A 21,382-nucleotide genomic window follows, 5' to 3' on the forward strand; every position below is an offset into this window, starting at 1 on the left:
AAAATAGCATAATTGGTGGGCGTGAGGGCATGTGTACAGTAATATGCATACAAAAGCAAACTATAGGCTCCTTTGATTTGCAACTATGCTTCCATTGCATGGCAGCGAGCAGCAGCTGCTGAACAGAAACCGAATGTTTTATGTATACGAATACGTTTTACAGCAACTTCAGATACTCTTGAGCCCTGTGACCGTCTCCTCCTTCAGGCCGCGTTTGAGTGTGTTTTTTATCCAGTTTTGGAGCAAGAGTGCTCGCTCTGCTGGCACACTTGACATACTGTAGTGTCAGGGGCACTGCATACTGTAGCTACCTTTGCCCGTCAGGATAAATGTTGGTAAAGGCGTAAAGGCGTGGGTCAAAACCTTAACATGCCCAGAGGTTGTTTTTCTTTTTTACCTGTTTTTCTTTTTTTACCTGGGCTTTTGTCAAACCCCTATAAACTTCCACAGACTATGGATTGCTGTATCTATAAGATTTTTTCTGACACCCTTCTGCCAATTATTGTTGCTATGCTCATAATTCTTGCCAATTCCAAACAATAATGCACTTGTAAAATGGTTACGCACAACCTTATCACTGTTTCATGTAGCCTATAACATTTCTACACTGAAAATATTATGTCAGAAATCGAGAACTTCTCCATGGTCCACTGAACCAAACCAGGACTTGGCTATACAGTAAGCTGTCCTAAACCAAAGGGGAGACGTGCCGTAGTCATCTTAGCCCTTTCCCTGCTATCAATAATGAGACACTTGCATACTGTACACTACAGTGAACTGTGTGGTCTGTTATGATGTCAGCTCAAACTTCAATTCAAGCTAAAATAATTTATTTAGAATTTTATTTCAAATCAATACGTTGGAGATGAGCCACTTCTACCCCCAATTACACCCACTCACTGCACCCTGCTCCACTGCACAGAACCCACTGATGACTCAATGGAATGGGGCCTTTGAGATGGTTACATAAATCCTTTTCGATTTATGGATGATGGAGAACACACACACATTCTCTCTCTCTCCCTCTCTCTCTCATACTCGATATCTCCCACTCTCTTACTCTCAAGAATATCCATTTGTCTCAATCCTTAATATCTCCAGTCCACTCTCCTTTCATTTTCCCTGCTCCTTCTTTCTCAATTCTCTATCTCTCTCTCTCTCTCTCTCTCTCTCTCTCTCTCTGTCTCTCTCTCTCCCCTTACATTTCATCCTTCCTGCTAAGAAGACTCCACAAAATAAAAATCCCACAAGTTTGGACTAAGAGATATTATCCTGTGTGCTCAGTTGAAATTGTGGCCTGGAGGTGGGGCCAGAAGACAGATAATGAAGTCACTGAAAAGTTCGTCCTCCAGGGAGCATCTGTCTGCTAAGCAAAGTTTCACACCAATCTGCCCAATCAATTTTGAGATATCAAGGCAAGGGGAGATTTTTGTGACCCACAGGGTCGCAAAAATCAGTAGGTTCCATCCTCTGAGAAGCATGAATGCACTCAGCAATTACAATTTGATTCTGAGATACATTGTGTGAAATTACCAGCAGGGCCTGGCCTGCGCTGGGATTCTGGTGGCCCTAAGCAAGAATGTTTTTGTGGCTCCCTGCCGAATGCACACATAAAAACTGAACTCAGCAACAACAAACTCAAGCTATAGGATACTGTAATACTATAGCTGTCATAATTTGACCACCCACAAACAGGGATGATCCAGGTGCAGATTTTGCTCCAAAATATTTCAGCGTTTTTCACACTCCGTGGTAATTGCGACCGTAGGTCGCACTTACTACAGAAAGCTGCTCGAGGTGTCCGTCCGTCCGTCCGTCCGTCCGTCACACACGTCACACGTCACACTTTTGCCCTGCTCATATCTCCGCAACCGTTGCCCCGATCCATGCCAGATTTTGCACACACACTCCTTACCTGCCAAACTACAACCTCCAAGGACCCCCGGAGCTCCAGGGACCCCCAGCTCCCTCGGGGACCCCCAAGTGTAAAAAATGAGCACATGTGCAAAAATTACCAAATGACCACCCCAACGGGGCTGCTCACGGGGCATTCCCGGGGACCACCCACTCCTGGTGCTCCAGAACGGATGCAAAAGTGGTGGCGCCCCCAGTGGAGGACCCCCTGCCACTGCAGCTCACATAAAATGCCGTAACTCGGGCTAGGAGCGACCGGGAGAGCCGGGGCCGGTACCTATTCGTCCGCCTTGGCGGCGCGGAGACCCCACCCCTCATTTCTCACATGGCCCTCTAGCGCCACCATGAGGCCGATTCAGATCTTGCCCTAAAATCACGAAAATCACTACACAGTATGTCTACACTCATGTCATCAACATGGATCAGGAAGATTTTGGAAAAACACATTTTTGCTCTATTTGTGGAGATAAGTGACCTACGGTCGCTTATCTCCCGATTAGGGAGTCTTACTGGTCATATGGGCATTCCTAACACTAGATGCCAAAACAAATGGGGAAAAAAAACATTTTGGTGTATCAAAAGTCCATGAAACATTAGACAGCACATCAGTCAGATGTTACCATCCCAGTGCCTGAAGGGCTGGTTCCTTCTGATTGGTTCAGAAACACACGATACGTCAAAATAAAATTCCCCAAAACGCCATTCAGCTCGACTTTAAAGGTCTTAGGTGGCCTGCATTCAACTGCATGTGGGCTATTATAACACTAATTATGTCAGGAAATCTTTTAGTCTTATTCCATATTAAAATAATAACTGCCAGCCAGTACTTGTCCTGTATGGAATCATATCATAACCTGCTGGATTTATGTATTCATTTATTTGTGTTGAGGTGATTGTAGGCAATATTTTCGTATTTGTCCTTCCTCTAACATGGTGGCATAACTATCGGTAACCATCCCTCATCACATTCCCAGAATCAGTCCTTGTTAACTCATTTTGTGCTCCAGACATGAACGGGTTAAAATGTCCAGCGTGCCTCTCGCAGGCTCCGTCCGCGGCCATTCTCTTATTTTGAAGGCCAGAAGTCGATTGCGTAAACATTTCCTGTTTGACGTCATGACGTCATTCACCGGAAGCGATCGTCATCCCATACGGTTGCTGTAATGGCCGATCGTTGCCTTTCAGCTTGTGTTTTTTTAGCGAGAATCTTATGCCATCCTTGGCTTCATCTTATGCCATCCTTGGCTTGGAGAAAATGTACATTAAAGATGAGATCGACCGTCGGCCTCCATGTTAACACCTTCTAAGCCAAGGGGAGCCCCTTAATGTTAAAACCGTACTATATCGCACATCCCCCCAGGGACTCTCAGCCACGTCGTACATTCCCGGACTTTGTCTTTAAAACCGGAATAAAAACTTTTGATCCGAAAATCGGCGATCGTCTAACCTTCCCTAGTCACCACTCGTGCACTGATAGCTCATGCAGACCGTGCATGAAGCAGAGGTGACGTCAGCGCCTCTCCTTCTCCAAGGCTACTCCCAGCCATCCGTTTGCTGTCTGCACACTCGAGCTCCTACAGCAGCCATGCTTGGGGCTATGCTAGCGAAACTTTTCAGTTCTGTTCTTCAGTCACACATGGACTATTTGCGGGGACATTTACGTGAAAGGATCGCGCACGCGAAACGCACGGGGACATCGACGATCGGCCAAAACCCCCATTCTATCCCAATGGAAATCGAGAAAATCATGGTGAGTTACTGGCCTGGGAAAAAAAAAAAAAGAAAAAACAGCGGCGCTGTTCAAGATGGAGGGGCTGCGGGGTCATGTTTATAAACATAATATTATGTCTCAGATCACAATACAATAATAGAAATTTCACGGCTAATCTACCAACCACCATTCTATTTCGGACGTCATGGTGTTAAGGGATTACTATTTTGTGCACGTGGATCCGCGATGATGATGAATCGGCGAGTCCAATCGTGCCAGGACTTTCCAACGGACCGTAGGGTAAGATTGCCAGCGTTACTCTATATACAGTATTTTACGTGAGTATACTCGGGATCGGCACTCCGAGTACTCGAGTATTTTTCACGAGTATTCTCGGGATCGGCTACAAATGGGTTAAGATCCACAGATCAAATCCACAGCTGAGCTCGGGGACCAGTAAGACCCCCTAGTTCCCACACCCTTTTACTCAATCAAAGCCGTCTCTTTCTCTCGCGCTCTCTCACTCTCTCTGCTCCCTCCTTCCTTCTGTCCTTGATTCACCTCCTTCTAGGGATGGGACGATAAGCGATGTTATCGTTTATCGTGATAAAAAAAAAAACACTCACGATAATCGTATCGTGGAGATTTAATTGTATCGTGATATCGTCCTCCGTCATGCACTGGGATCAATTCACCTTTTATTTGCCGAGCTGCATATCCGGTACCACTTAAACCCTCTATAATTGGTAAAAGGTACTTATAATATACGTACTTGATACAGTCTTTTTTTCACTCTCTGTCAAATGTCTTTGCCAAGAAATAGCCGATCTACAAGCTCACAACGCGTCGCGACGCGTTGTGAGCTTGTAGATCTGCTATTTTTTGGCAAATGTTCCACCCCAGGATAATGGATTTTGATTATCGCGATAATATCGTAAATCGCGATTTCTCTTCTCCCAATCATCGTGATATGAGAATGTCATATTGTCCCATCTCTATACCTCCTTCTCCTCCTCTCCTCTCTCAACAACAGAGTGACGGCTGACTTCGGTGTAAACATGGCCAGCGTCAGCGCAGTGGTTCTGGGCTTATCACTTTCCGTTTCTCCATCACATCTTATTCCTCCAATGTTTGTCCAACATGATCCCCCTCCGCTTGTATTTGAAGCACTTCTGAGCCCAGGCTAATCTGATGTACCGCTGGAACCTCAAAAGAACGGGCTTCCCTTCTCTCCTTTCTCTTTCCTTCTCTTGTCTCTCTTTCCTTTCAAATCCTTTTTTTTTTTCACAAAAGCAAGAGTTCAACATTTTACTCTCTCCTCCGCTGGGACCCGCTAGAATAATATATCTAACTTTCTCACTTTAATTGCTGACATCCTAAATTAGCCTTCACTTTGAAAATATTGCAAAGAAAAAGAAATGCGTGCCGTGATTAGAAATTTAAAGTGATCAGGGAATTATAAAACCTCCTCGGCTAGGGCAGAGATATAGTGGATTGTAGTTGGCCTGGGTGAACGTACAGGGTGTTCCGCACGCGCGCGTGTGTGTGTGTGGGGGGGGGGGGGGTGCGCAGTAAAATGGCCTATCATGCATCGTAAGGCTCTATTCTTGACATTTATATTCCCACAGATGAAAAGCTCCTATTGATTTGATGATGTGATAATTAAAGCTATACTGTGTAAGATTCTCAACTAGTGGTCAGTAGCCATATAGCAAACCGCGGTCGCGTTCGCGTCTTTCGCCCGTTTTTCGTACCTTCACACCCCGCGTCTGCCTCCACAACGCCGAGAGCTATCTTTAGAGGGGTCCCTGGTTCCTGTGCGTTCAGGCATTCCGGAGAAACGGACTACTTCACCCTGCCTGGTAGGCGAGATTACCTTTTGAGTAAAGAGACACACGGGTGACTACAAATATGGCGACCCCACTTCAAGATGCGCTGTGATTGGCCGGTAGTGTACCATGTGTGCATGATCGGCGATGTGATTGGGCAACGTATACACAACGTATACAGATGATGCAGATTACGTCTTTATGGCGCGAAATCCGGTCCACGGCCAGGATCATAGAAAACATATAAAGAGAAGGCTTCAGAAGCTGAAAATAACGGAGTGGGTGTTCTAAAACTTTAGCGATTTAACAGTTAGGACAATTTTAAGATTTGTTTTATAAAAAAAGTTACATGGTACAACTTTAAGTTCAGTGTCTCTTTCTCTGTGGACCTCCTGGTTTCCGTCTGTCTCTGTGGACCCCCTCGGTTCAGTGTCTGCCTCGCTCTCAGCGGGGGTCCTCTGGCTGTGTGGTCCTAAAGCTTTCATCCTCAGGCTACTCAAAAAGGCAAACTGTTTTAAATTGTCTCATTAATTATTTACATCAATTCATTTGCATAACGTGTGTCTGTCTATCTGTCTAATGATCAAATGGTGGAAAAATAAGCTTAACTAAACAAGATCTCAATATGAGCTCAGTAGGCTATTATTGATTATTTTATTTTTAAACTGAATAACAGATATTTTCTTAAAGAATGAAGACAGACAACTTGTGACGCATTTATTCTGTTGTAATAATAAGGATGGTTGTTTTTATCATCAATTAATGATTATGTATTTTACCTCATTGTGGTCCACCAGATATACAAGCTAAAAACGGGTCAGAATATGATGCATTTTTGGCTTGTAGATGTGTTCTTTTAGGCAAGGACACTGCCGTACTATGGTGTATAAACAAGGCTTTTCCGTCCACTAGCATTGGGCGGCTTATATGTGCAGTGTAGAGGCTCCAGTCCAACTTTCAACACTTATTTTTCTATCTTCTCTAACCTTAACGATCGTCTCTGACCTAAATTTAATCAGATTCACCATTGCTTTCAACGCGGTGTGTTGAAATATACATGTAGACTTGTACCAATCTATGAACAGGTTGTGGGGGGTTCCTGCTTCATCTCTCTCTCAACTAAGGGGTCCTTGGCCTGAAAACATTGACAACCCCTGCTCTATGGCAAAGGCCGGAGCAGGCCTGTCCTTTCTGAAGAGGCTCAAGACCTGCAGTGTTTAACAAGATGCAGCAGATGTCCTATGAGTCTGTAATGGCACTCAACAGATTGCCTGCCCTGCCGGGGGGGGGGGCAACTGAGCAGGAGGGGAAATGATAGATTCATATACAGATGTGTCGTTTCAACTCTTCAGTATTTACTGCTCTTTTCCTGAAGATGTCCTGCAAATGCATTTTTTCCACAGGTTTCTACTGTCTTGCCAAAAATCGACTGTCTTGCCAATGGCAGGACATGTGAAGTTTTGAAATGGCACATCTGTACCCCAAGAGGAATGACAATATACTTAGTCTGTCCTGTCCCGTCCTGTCCTTGGACTTGGTGAATTGCGGGTGTCTGACAAGCATAATGCAGTTAGTGACAGTGTATTTTTGTGTTTGTGGCTGACAAATGCTCCGACGCAACTGGACGCATAAAGCTCCCTTTCACCATTAGTGTAGTAGGGTGATCAGATCTGCACTTTGTGGAACACCCAAACATTTCATACCTGAATAGAGTGCTCCTCCAAAGCAATTTTTTTCTCTGTCTGTCTTTCCTTCCGCCATCTTTCTTTGATCTCCCGCTCTCTGCTTTACCCACCCTGCTTTACCTCCTCTCCTCTCCTCTCCATGTCTGCTTCTCTCCCCTCCTGTCCTTTCATGCCTCCCTTCCTCTCGACTCCTATGCTTACCAGAAACAGTGCAACAGCTGATCCCAGAATGAATCCGGCCACCACGTCTGTACAATGGCTGCGGTACTCCGAGACTCTGTTGAGGCCTGCGAGGAATGCTGAACAGAGTGTGCCCAGACATAGCACAGGCTTGGCAAGACGGCTGGACTTGGTCTTGATGGTGCTGGTGATGTACATCTGAAATGGGAGGGAGAGAGAGTTTAATAGATCAAGAGACTTTTAAATGAAAAGAAAAGCCAGATGATTCAGCTTGATTCACTGTGATGCGTCTCATGGGGTTTTTAAGGAAAACACTCTCACCGTGTTTCGCACAAAACAAAAGAACAGAATAGAACAGCACAGCATCGACCTTCATTCACATTAATTGGAGATGAATTGAGACAGATCAAACCCAATGCTTTCCCTCCCACAAGGCCCTGATACGACCATCAACCTTTTCATCAAAATACAACATAAACGAGCAACATGATGAGACAAGGAAAAAGCTACGACTCAAATGGAACGTTTTTTTTTCAAGAATTCCCACAATGCCATTTTTTAACAGTACTTAAAATGTATGTTGCTTGTTTATATTGATACAAAAACTGATATGTGTCACGGCCTATAGAAAAACCTAATCAACAAATGGATGATTTACTGATGTTGCAAAGACACTCTTAAAATTGTAATTGAATTGAAGGGTTTGAGGCACAGGAATTTAACCCCATGAAAATGTATGTAAGTAACGCTTTGAAAGAGAAATGCTGAGCAGGAACAATGGAGGGTAACCGGTCTGCGTAATTCAAGGGATTTCTCCCACAGAGGAATTTAAATGAGACTTACTCTACCTTAAAGGTTCTCCCAATAATTCTATCGATTACTCACCCCATGGAACCTCAATTCATGGATATATTTTTATACATTCCTAAGCCAATAATTTGATGACCTGCAGTGGTTCCCCATGGAGACACAAAGAGCCTGCTTTGTTCCCTATGGAGACACAAAGAGCCTGCTTTGTTCCCTATGGAGACACAAAGAGCCTGCTTTGTTCCCCATGGAGACACAAAGAGCCTGCTTTGTTCCCTATGGAGACACAAAGAGCCTGCTTTGATCCCCATGGAGACACAAAGAGCCTGTTTTGTTCCCTATGGAGACACAAAGAGCCTGCTTTGATCCCCATGGAGACACAAAGAGCCTGCTTTGTTCGAGACACAAAGAGCCTGCTTTGTTCCCTATGGAGACACAAATAGCCTGCTTTGTTCCCTATGGAGACACAAAGAGCCTGTTCCCTATGGAGACACAAAGAGCCTGCTTTGTTCCCTATGGAGACACAAAGAGCCTGTTTTGTTCCCTATGGAGACACAAAGAGCCTGCTTTGTTCCCTATGGAGACACAAAGAGCCTGTTTTGTTCCCCATGGAGACACAAAGAGCCTGTTTTGTTCCCCATGGAGACACAAAGAGCCTGTTTTGTTCCCTATGGAGACACAAAGAGCCTGCTTTGTTCCCTACGGAGACACAAAGAGCCTGTTTTGTTCGAGACACAAAGAGCCTGCTTTGTTCCCTATGGAGACACAAAGAGCCTGCTTTGTTCGAGACACAAAGAGCCTGCTCTGTTCCCTATGGAGACATAAAGAGTCTCCTCAAATTATTGGTTTAGGAATGTGACAAAAACAAAATAATATCCATTAATTCAAGTCCATGGGGTGAATAATCGATAGAAAAAAGTAACTTTGGGCGTGAACTGTCCCTTTAGTTTAACATGGGATCTCACCATTGCTAATCCTTTGGCTTCTTCATGCTGCAACATATTGTGAGCATGTAGATCAACTTTTCTTTCTTTTTTTACTATTGTCAGGGTTTTAAAAAAGCATTTTCTCAATAAGGGGCACAGCCAGAAGCCATGTCTATTGGCAAAGGAAAAGTTTGGGAACCACTGTCCGAATAGATGTCCTTACATTCAGGGGCATCACAAGGGGGGAAAAAGTGGGACTGAGTTACTAGGGCCCAAGGTGGAGGGGCCTTAATTATTTAGCTATTGAAAGATAGCAGATATACAAGCTCACAGTGAGCTTGTATATCTGCTATTTTTCAATAGTTAAAGCACAAAATAATGCGCAATAATGCGTTCCCAGTCTAAAGGGGTTAAACCCCCCTCCCCCTATGAAGAACATTCATGGGGGGCCCGCAGTGAATCCTTGTACCCAGGGCCCAGATGTGGTGTGACACCCCTGCTTGCATTGCCTCACAGGCTGCCAGACATTCCCAGAAGTCACACCAAAAGCAGTGGAGAACTTGTATCGACTGCTCCGAAACATTCTCATCTTGCCCTCTTCTGGTGCGTGACCAGACCATCGACCTGGTGGCCCCAACAGATCCTGGATCTAATGTAATTTCTGGAAATTTCATTAAATCTAACATAACCTCTGAGCTGCTTTATGGACCTGGAAGAAGCCAGCTGTTCCTTCAGATTTCAACCCGTCTCCTTGATCTAACACAGATTAGTGTTCACGTGGGTGTGTTTGGGCTGTGTGTGCGTTTCTGTGAACGAGTGCATGTGTGTCTGCGTGCGTGTGTGGCAGACTGTTTGGATCACGGATTGAGCTCTATACTCAAGAAGACTCACAAGTAGCAGAGATAGAATCGCCCTCATCGGACCAGCGTTGATTTCATCGACTAAAACTATAGACGAAAAATGTTTGCCGACACCATTTTTTCACTGATGAAAACTAAATGAAATTAACTAAATAGAAACTAAGCTATGATGACAAAAACTAAGAGAGATGAATATATTGACAATTTCGTCAACATAAAAACTAGACTAAAATGTTAGGGAGGGACTAGTGGTGAAGAGATCCTGTAGAACTATAAGACAAGTCATTTTATGTTTGGTTGCGATCGGGTGCTGCGCTCTGAAAATAGCTGATCTACAAGCTCACAGCGCGTTTCTGCGTGTTGCAGCACGTTGCAGCACGTCGCAGCGCGTTGCAGCGATGTCGCACCCCATGGTGAAATTGTTGTTCCTCCATTTTCAGCATGCAAACAAGTTTACAATCAGGCATTACGACACCTTCAAGGCCCGCCAAAATATTCTTTTTTTTTATGGACAAAATCAACGGTAGATTTAGTCAACTAAAATCTAATGATATTCAGTCGACTAAAACTAGACTAAAACTAAAACATTTCAGATGACTAACATGTGACAAAACCTAAATGAAATTGTATTCAAAAGACAAATCAACACTAGATCTGACACGATGAATAACCGTAAAGCAAGTAAGTGTGTTTGTACCTACGTGTGTGTGTGTGTGTGTGTGTGTGTGTGTGTGTGTGTGTGTGTGTGTGTGTGTGTGCGTGTGCGTGTGCGAGCGCGTGTGTGTGTGGTGCTCACCGTCAGGTACACTGCAGAGTAGACGCTCAGCGAAGCGTCCTTGGAGGGGAAGGAGCGGCGGGCGCTCTCCACCACCACTGGGTTGCCGGTGCAGATGTTGCCGTTGATGATGAACTGGTGGTTGAAGCGGCACTCCGTGCCCGTGTAGTTGGGCTTGCAACGGTCAGGAAGTACGGCGAGAGACCTCCCGTGACCACCTGGCCGGCGTTGACAAAGATGTCTGTCGCAAACAGGCCGAACGCAAACACACCTGGGGGCACACACACAAACACAAGCAATGAATGAAGTAGCAAAGAAATTCACCTAGAGAAAAATATGCACACACACATACACAATATCCCTGATAAATGTGTAGACCACTTGTCTTTTTCACATGAGTGATTTCACTGCATGCGTACATCCCTCGTGCAGATTTTTGTCTAGAGCTGCCTTCCTTGGGCCACTGTACCTTATAGTATACGGTGCCACCCTACACAGCCAGTACAGATGTAGGTTTAAGCTTCTGCTCTGAAAATGTAGGTTGGTTTAGCATTCTTTGTCACTTATAATATAATATAGAAAAACATCTCACTGACTGAATGCCAATTAACATGCTTTATTAAACATAGTTTATTAAGCTGTGATATTATTATGATAAACTAAGATTATTAGCCTACTTCCCAGTTCCACAGGGCAAAACAGAAATAGAAGTATAATTGTATAGCCTTAAAATAGGCCTGGGAATACTATTGTATTACTATTTAGTGTTAAACAACTGGTATAATTATGTATAGGTAATTCAAACTCTAATTAGGTCTAATTGATCACAAACAGCAATCAAGGGGCGCTAATTGATGCCGATAGGAAACAAGAATCAATCTTGTAAAATACAGATGACTGCGCTCAAGTGAGCTGCGGTTTCTGAGTCTGTGTCTAGCCACCTACAATGTATTATTTTTCTACTGTATACGTTTTTCACTTAAGATAAATATTGTACTATTTTATATAAAGTTCAAGTTACCAAAAAATACTCCAGCACACTGTCGTCAAATGCAAGAAAATACTTTAATGGGAATATAACTTATTGCGACCATAGGTCGAAGTTTACTGTCAGAACCGGAACAGCTCGTCTGTGTTCATATGGGTAACGCCTGACACTGTGGTTTCCCCTGACACATCACTGTGACATCACAGGTGACATCACAGTGATATCAGATACTCAGAGCAGGGATCTCCATATATGGGCATAAACAGGTGACATCACAGTGGTGTGGCTGGTTCAGACAGGGATCTCCATGGCTGTGTCCGAAATGCAGAACCGTTCCCTACTCCCTAACCCTAAATGAGGGATCCAGATGTAGTGTACTACAGTAGTGAACAAATCAGCGCATTTCGGACACTACTCCGTCGCCATCTGGTTGCGTCATCGCTGTCGCACAGTTAAAACGCTCTACTTTGAGGCTTTTGGAGCAATTATAAATAATAGCCGATCTACAAGCTCTCAACAGGGGGTGAAGCGACGCGTTGTGAGCTTGTACATCAACTCCCCAATGCTTGTGAATGTAAATAACATACATACCAACATGTTGCGGTGTTATTATGAGAAATAGGCCTTTATAATTATGTTTTATTATCACAATTCATTAAAATATGTTATAAAAAATATAGATATAGGCCTATTTTTAAAATTGTATTCATTCATTCATTGGTAAATGAATGAATAATGTTTTGTGCCACATTCGTCTCACATGCAGACATACACCCATGTTTGTGATAAAAATAGGTTATTCTTACTAATTTAAAGTTATACCATGTAACTTTTTTATAAAACAAATCTTAAAATTGTCCTAACTGTTAAATCGCTAAAGTTTTAGAACACCCACTCTGTTATTTTCAGCTTCTGAAGCCTTCTCTTTATATGTTTTCTATGAGTTGTGAGGGGGGGAGAATTTCCGGCAAAATGATGTCATCTCCCACATGATACACTACCGGCCAATCACAGCGCAGATCATACACCACCGGCCAATCACAGCGAGTCTTGCTGTCTCTAAAGGAAGTAGCTTCCCTCAGCAACTGTGTTTACATTGGTGAAGGAATCTTGCTTGCTACTCCCTCAATCCTGGTCTAAAAATGACGGGAGACGGCTCTACGGATGCGTATCGGCGAGGCGGAGGTGCTCGTGACGGCCGCGGTGGTCCGCGGACCCCCGTTCCGGTGGTCCGCGGCGACTCCGGCCAAAAAAAAGCAATACCGCTACTGACCATTAGTTGAGCAGCTTCCACAGTACAGCTTTAAATAACATTATTTATCATGATTATTATCATCATCAGTTGTGGAAGGTTGGGAAGAAAGAGAGAGATCGAAAAACAAAAGCCTCCAGCGTCTATTCTCGTATATTCTCTTCATAAAAGACTTTAGAGCTTTTTTCATCATTTGTTCTCTGATGACAAGGCTGTGGACATTTGTACGAGTTGTTTTCTTTATCCGGTGGTTCTGGTACGGGCGGCTCTGTTGCGTTTGCTCAGCAACAGGTGGCTAACGGCTAGCTGCGAGCCTGCAGTGTGCGTGTGCGCGTGCACACCACATGTCCGTGCTCAAAGCGCGAGACAGCGGCCGCAGCGCAGTGCATTGTGGGCCGGTAGGACTTGATTCGGCTTGAATAGTGACCATCGAATGCTCACTACAAATCAAAATGCATTGTGGGATACTTCAGTACACTATATTAGGGTACAAAAATGCTCACTATACATTCGGACACTAGTTCAAATGGCGGAGCCCACTTTTAGTACACTACATTAGAGAATAGGGTGGATTTCGGACGCAGCCCATGTATTGGCATAAAAGGGATTGTATGTTGTGATGTCATGGGAACCACTCTATGCTCATATATGGAGATCCCTGATGTCATCAATATTAAGCCCATATCTAACAGGACTTCATATGGAATGCCCATATATGGAGGAAGACAGCCCATATCTGTGTGGCTGGTACAGATACTCAAGAGCAGGGATCTCTGTATATGGGCATAAACAGGTGACATCACAGTGATGTCAGATACTCAGAGCAGGGATTCTCCATATGTGGGCATAGAATGGATTGTATCACTGATGATGCCCTGTTAGGAAAACCACACTAGCAGAATCCATATATGGCCAAGACAGATGGCCAAGACAGATGGCCAAGACAGATGGCGCGACCTCGCTTTTCACCCTTAGGCGTCTTACTGGTTATTATATTGCCTTAGTTATACTCCCATTAAAGTATTTTCTTGCAAAATGTTGCTACAGCGCTTTTCGCCCAGCATTGCTAAGACATTTTCAAACTGGACAGTAAAAATGTCTTGAAAAGGAATTGCGTTTGTCAACAAGCTAATGCCAGATAGTCTCCTAGTTTTTATGAACGGCCAAAGTTGGGAATTAATCAAGACTGAAACTGGCTAGCTTTAACGGACTCCAGGCTATGTATCTACCATAATTACACCATTATGAGCGCAAATAAACACCAGCGGTCATGGATTTACAAACCGTGCCTCACTTGACTGCAGTTTTAGATGCTGAGAGGAAGTTTAACGATCAAATAATGAAAACACCCACTCATGTAGAGTAACAAATCATTAGAAACACAAGAGCGCAAATATTGCCTCTTGCACACACTTCAACCTTCTCTCACTTCCTTCCCCCTGGGGGGGCGGTACCACTCCCGGTGAGAAACATGAGATGATAAGGAAAGGAAAGGCAAGGCTAACATTAGTGATTGCCCCTGCACTGGCAGCCCCCTGGGCCTCACTGGCGCCAGCAGGGGTGTCAAAAGGGGGGGGGGGGGGGTATACAAGCTCACAGCCCGGCACCGAGTGCCGCGCTGTGAGCTTGTAGATTTGCTATTTCTGAAAAGTTTTTGTAACTCAAATTTTGCTTCTGGGGGTCCCTGGAACTAAATATTTTGAGATGGGGGTCCGTGGCCAAATACATATCATTTTGGGGGTCCTTCACATGAAAAGGTTTGAGCACTACTGATATAGAAACATAGGTTTTTCAAAAAACCTATATATTCAAAGACATTTTCAAAGACATTTTCACGATTTAAAAAGAATTGCAGATCTACACTCGTGCCGCGTTGTGAGCTTGTAGATCTGCTATTTTTCAATAGTTAAAGCACAAAATACTGTGTAATAATGCGTTCCCAATGGGGGCCCCACAGTGAATCCTTGTACCCAGGGCCCAGAATTTGGTGTGACACCCCTGGGTGCCAGTGAGGGTTTGTAGTGGTCTGACTGTGTGAGTGTGCTTTCTTCAGGTTGTGAAATATGTCTGCTGATTATCTGGGCTGCTTAGCCATGAAATTACTCTGCATTGTCTGCTCATTCACTGGGCCTGGAGGGTAGTGGTGGTGTTAGGTAGGAGACGGTGTGAAGGGCAATGAGAGACACAGAGAGAGAGAGAGAGAGAGAGAGAGAAAGAGAGAGAGAGAGAGAGAGAGAGAGATGGAGACAGAGAGAAAGGGGGGAGGGTGAGAGCAAAGTGAGACAGATAAGGTGAGGAATAAGCCCGAGTTAAACTCCGCCGTACGACGTTGCACCGTAAATAGTAGAATACATTATAATATAAATTAAGTATGGTGAGAGGAAGGCAAGAGAGGGAAAAGGAGAGAACGCGTGAAGAAATCATCCACTTATTGTGTCTAAAAAGACATATTTAGCCCCCACCCACTGAAATCAAAATAGCTAAAAAGAAATAGCTAAAACGATAGAAAGCAGTAAATGAAATTATTTTCTTTTCTCTAATTACAATCTAAAATATGAACCCTTGTTGTAAAAACCCAAAGTTGTCTTTTAAGCAGTTGAAGATGGATGGATGGATGGACGGACGGACGGACGGACGGACGGACGGACGGACGGACGGACAGACGGACGGACGGACGAGCCAGGAACATTTAGGAACCCAACCTAATCAAAGTGTTAGAATGGAAGGAATGGCTCTATCCATATTGGTGATGCCGTGTGCTTATACTGGAATATGCAGGGATTTGGAAGGAACCAATACAGTGCACGTTTCAACGAACAGAAGATGCTGGGGTGCTCACAGTTCCAGGTGTATGCAGGGTGCTTACACGTCAAAATGTAGATTCTATAGAGAAAAAGGTGGAACCCCTTGGGCCTAACTTCACGCTTACTCACCTCAAGCCAAGGATATCATTAAAAACACTTGGAAGCACTCCCTGAGGAAGACCCATGTGGGTCGAAACAGGTCAGCGTTGTCCTTAAATGGCTTTTTTATTGCTTTTTAAATTGTAACATTATGCCCCAATAAAGATATTTTAACTGTCGATGCGAGTGTGCCTGAAGTTAAGCCCAAGGACTTCCCTTTGTCACTACACAGTACAAGGTTCATTTTGAGGCTGATCGTGCAGTGCAACAATTTATATATTAATTCTTTTCACGCCTTTCTGTCAGTTGAAACACTTTAACTCAGTCGGTGCCATATTTAAAGTGGGATGACCTCTTATATTGCCGGTTCGCCAACAAAGGGTTAAAAGAATAGTGTGCACGCTGGTGCACACATTCGTGCACAGATCATGCACTATGCATGTGCATGCTTTTCACAGCTTTCAAACAAAAAAATCCGCTTGGAAATCCGTTCAGGCATTCAGGAGAAAGGAGCCCTTATGTTTTCTTCAAATCTATACTATAATTTTGCGAATGTCTGTCTGTCTGTCTGTCCCAGCGTTTCTCCTCGGTGGCTGGAGCAATTGATCTGAAATCGCATCACCATAAGCATATGAACACACCTGACATAACTGTGAAGCCCGTTTGTCACTTTCACAAATCGTATGCTGTATATTAGCATTTTTATGGTGTATCTACTATCTATTCTGCATCTAGCATGAGGCACATCTATTCTGCATCTAGCTTGAGGCAAAATGTTTAACCAGCTCTGTGTGTGTGTGTGTGTGTGTGTGTGTGTGTGTGTGTGTGTGTGTGTGTGTGTGTGTGTGTGTGTGTGTGTGCAGGCAGGCGGGTGTGTGTGCAGGCGGGTGGGCGGGCGGGCTGGGGGGGGGGGGGGGGGGGGGACAGTATCTCTGTAGCCATTAAAAGAAACAGGTTTCTTACATTGATGCTCCTACATCATGCAAGCACCAGTTAAAGTTACTTTCCATCCCTCATATACTGTGTGCACAGTGCACATCCCATAACCCACACACTGCACATCATTTTGGAGCTCATATCTTTGAACGGGTAAGAGCTAGTGTAAACAAACATGGCTGCCATGTTTGAAAGATGGGGTTGGTATGGGGGTTAAACATGCAATTTCGCGATCGCGATCATGCCTAGTACACTGTTGGAGGTCCAAAAAATTTTTTTTCAAAAAAGATTTTTTCAAAAAAAAAAAAACTTTTTTTTTTATTATTTAAAAAAAAAAGACGTTCAGAAGACGTCTGGCAGGGAGGTCCATAGTGAAAAAGACGTTTTAAAGACGTTTTTATCATAGAAACATCTTTTTTGGCAGGGTATGAGTTAAAGACATTTTCATCAGTTTGACAGGTAGTTACTGCACTTTGTAAGGGCAGTATGCATGAGTCAGTGCCACGGCTACTCTCCCTGTCACCTATGACAGATACTTGCAGGGAGATCATTAGTCCATTGAGTTCAATGGAGAAGTGGTGCTCTGTTCTATTCCCTTTTCTGACTGGACAATATAATGGATTTGAGGATTGTTCAAGCTTCACGTGACATCACAATATATAATATAAATAGGCAACCACACTTGCAATTTCACTAGAATTGCATCTTCCCCTAGTTTTTTAGCGGTGTTTTCTGCTGGTGTTTCAGTCCGAGTGTATCAAAGGGTGCGTTCGGAAATGCGCACTGGGTCTGGTTAGGGTTAGTTTTAGGCATAGTTTTACTGAGGTTAGGGTTAGGGTTGGGTTTAGGCATAGTTTTACTGAGGTTAGGGTTAGGATTAGGGTTGAGTTTAGGCACTACATTGAGCACACACCTGGTGCGCATTTCCGAACGCACCCTTTGATACACTCAGACTGAAAAACCAGCAGAAAACACTCTCCCGTATGTATGCAGTGTTGATTTTGTCGACTAAAACCATGACAAAAAATGTTTTTTTTGCGTTTTTTTTATCTGACGAAAACTAAATAAAAACTAAATAAAAGCTAAGCTGTGATGACTAAAACTAAGACTAAATATATTGACAATGTTGTCAACAAAATAAAAACTAGACCAAAATGTTGGGGAGGGACAAGTAGAGAAGAGAGTAATTTTATGTTTGGTTGCTCTCCAGTGTTGTGTGCTGAAAATAGCAGATCTACAAGCTCACAACGCGTTGCAGCGCAACACGCTGTGAGCTTGTAAATCGGCTATTTTCAGCACGCAACCAAGTGTAAAATTAGTCATTACGATGCCATCAAGGCCTGCCATAATACATTTTAGTTGACTAAATCAACTGTAGATTTAGTCGCCTAAAATCTTATGATATTCAGTCAACTAAAACTAGACTAAAACAAAAACTTTTCAGGAGACTAGATTATGACTACAACTAAATTACATTTTATTCAAAAGACTATGACTAAAACTAAATCAAAATTTGCTGTAAAAAAAAAAAACACTGTATGTATGTACGTATGTATGTACCACAATTGGCTCATTGGCCAAGCTTTGCGGGACGCGTAATGAAATGAACTCATAAAAGGCACCGCTCACTTCACACTGGGTGAGATTTTTAGGTTAAAAAAAAGACAGCTCTGCTATACAGTTATTTGTGGGAGGTTTTGTGTTTTAAGTTCTGTTATTACCTATGAATCGTACGATGCGACGGATGAGGGGGTTGAGGTAACAACAGTCTCCGGTCAGTATGGTCTTCTCCTGGGCCAAGAGAGCTTCCCTCGTTGACTTCATCACATACATGGACACCTCTCCGATGAAGATCTACGCAGAAACGCGGATGGAGAAATAGAGAGAGAGATAATTGAGCATGAGACTCTTAAACAAACATGTAGACAGGGAATCGCTGAGGCGTGTGCCCGTAGGTCTCCCAAGTAATTAGCGAAACACTAAGATTTGATTGACAATACCACATTGGTAGCACTTTACAATAATGACCTGTTATAAAGCATTTATAAACATTTATAACACATTAATAAGCAACTTGTAGATGAGTAATAATGAATGAACAAGCGGTTAATACATGTTTATTTAAACATTTATAACTATATTTAATAATCATTTATAAATTGTTAGTAACTAGTGAACTATTCATGAATAAGCCATTTATAAACAATTATAAATATATTTTAAATCATTTGTAACCAAAGTTATTTAGTATTTATAAGCTATTTAGAGATAAATAACTAATCATTTACAAGCTATTCATATACATTGGTAAATGTTTAGTAAAACAATTATAACCCTTTTTATGCCTTTGTAAATGATTATTAAAACATTAATAACACAGTTATAAGTTATTTGTAGATAAGAAACTAATCATAGACAAGCTATTTATATACTAATTCATTATTTACAACTGTCTATTTATGTGGCCTCCATTTTTGTTCATGTTTAACAAATGCTTTGTAAAGCATTCCTAAATTATCTATAAATCATTGCTAGATGTTATCAAGAGCCCTAATGTAAAGTGAAGACACTTCATAATCTACAACTGTCTGTTAACGTGGTCTTCACTTTACACTACCAATGATTTATAGATATTTTAGGAATGTTTTACAAAGCATTTGTTAAACATGAACTGTCTGTTAACGTGGTCTTCACTTTACACTACCAATGATTTATAGATATTTTAGGAATGTTTTACAAAGCATTTGTTAAACATGAACAAAAATGGAGGCCACATTATTAACAGACAGTTGTAGATTATGAAGTGTCTTCACTTTACATTAGGGCTCTTGATAACATCTAGCAATGATTTATAGATAATTTAGGAATGCTTTACAAAGCATTTGTTAAACATGAACAAAAATGGAGGCCACATAAATAGACAGTTGTAAATAATGAATTAGTATATAAATAGCTTGTCTATGACCGCTTAATTAACCGCTTGTTCATTCATTATTACTCATCTACAAGTTGCTTATTAATGTGTTATAAATGTTTATAAATGCTTTATAACAGGTCATTATTGTAAAGTGCTACCAAAACGGTAATATACAAAACAATTATACTGAAAATAATAAATGTCAGTTCCGTTGATCCAGGTGGAATACAATTGATTAATTGATCAATAACATGCCCGCGGGCAGGAAACAATTATTTATTAGAAATGATTTTCTTTTATTTTTCAGACTGTCTGGCAGTATTTGCATTCAACATTACATTCAAATAAAAAAATTATATAAGGCAACAGCGTACATACAGTATGGATATACATATGGACAGATAAACACACACGGTCAAATGTATGTATAAATGTAAATGTATAATAAATAAGTGGGGGACACTATTTACTCTTATACAAATATAAATATTCCCAACATTTATCATGCAGCTGCTTTATGTAGGTTTGCAAATACATTTCTGGCCCTGATCCAGAAAAGCTTGGGAACCACATCAGTAGCAGCAAAAGAACAAACACATATACAGGAAACAAACCTTTTCCCACAAGGTTTTTGAGATGACATTATTAAAAAGGCACAGAAACATTTTGACCCTGTACGAACCGTGTACGACAAGCCATTGTGTTTTGTAGACGGGTCTTTCTGCGGGTCCATTAATGTGGACATTACATTAGACCTAATGGGAAGGACGCTTCTGGGCACATGATATAAAGTTCTCCCCAAAGTTGCCTGAGGAGAAGCGGGACAGCTGAAGACGTGCTGTGTGTGTGTGTGTGTGTGTGTGTGTGTGTGTGTGTGTGTGTGTGTGTGTGTGTGTGTGTGTGTGTGTGTGTGTGTGTGTGTGTGTGTCGCTTGTGTTTGCATGACAGAGCGTTGCTGTGGGCCTCAGGGCAGGCAACAGAACTCTGTCTCTTCCTTGACAATGCTTCCCTTGAATGGCGGTGCTTCATCATCAGCATGTTCTGGTGAACACAACTCAAATTCATCTCTCCATGTGGCCTGGAGCAGCAGGAGTCACTTCAATTCAAAAATATAATATATAAATAAACCGGGGGTGCACGCACGCGTGCTTGCGTGCGTCTGTGTGCGAGATAAACACACATATAAATGTTTAAATGCGCTGCTGGTTCTGATGCTCTGATGCTGTTGTCAACTGGCAAAGAATAACCCATCAAGTTGCTCAAACTTTTTCCTGGAACTGAAACTGACTGACAGGCACACCGACATTCAGTGCTATGACATCTATCATTACTGAATTGATTTTCACCTGGAAAAAGCCACGACCGACACCATTAGCCAGTAGAAAATACAGTCCTTTTGTCATGCTACACATGTCGAAAAGGGCTGTGCCATTAAGTATTTATTAGCCTCGACCTAATAGCAACACAAAGCTTCATAGGGGGATAGATAGATGAATGAATGACGACAGCCGGGTCAAAATGGCAGACCATCTGAGACCATCTGCTTTGGTTTGACGTCAGTAAAAGCATCTACAAGTTGATCGTACTGTAACACCACTTTATTAAAGCCCTGATTGCTTTTACTTTGTACTGTATACACGTACTGTATGGGTGCCAACTGCCAATTATCTCATTTTTACCCTGCAGATATTAGGAACGC

General features: G+C 42.6%; 1 protein-coding gene across 1 annotated transcript in view; it reads right to left on the bottom strand.

The window, feature by feature from the left end:
- The window catches only part of plppr1 (phospholipid phosphatase related 1), a gene marked incomplete at both ends in the record, with an annotated part of 70,263 nt that overhangs the window by 9,309 nt on the left and 39,572 nt on the right, over positions 1 to 21,382 (bottom strand). Inside the window, 4 exon segments of the mRNA XM_080743024.1 lie at positions 7,341 to 7,517; positions 10,709 to 10,869; positions 10,872 to 10,958; positions 18,488 to 18,620. Coding sequence (XP_080599150.1) covers positions 7,341 to 7,517; positions 10,709 to 10,869; positions 10,872 to 10,958; positions 18,488 to 18,620 — 558 coding nt within the window.

Source organism: Nannobrachium achirus (genome assembly GCF_963921795.1).
Source record: "Nannobrachium achirus genome assembly, chromosome: 15".
NCBI classification, from domain to species: Eukaryota; Metazoa; Chordata; class Actinopteri; order Myctophiformes; family Myctophidae; genus Nannobrachium; species Nannobrachium achirus.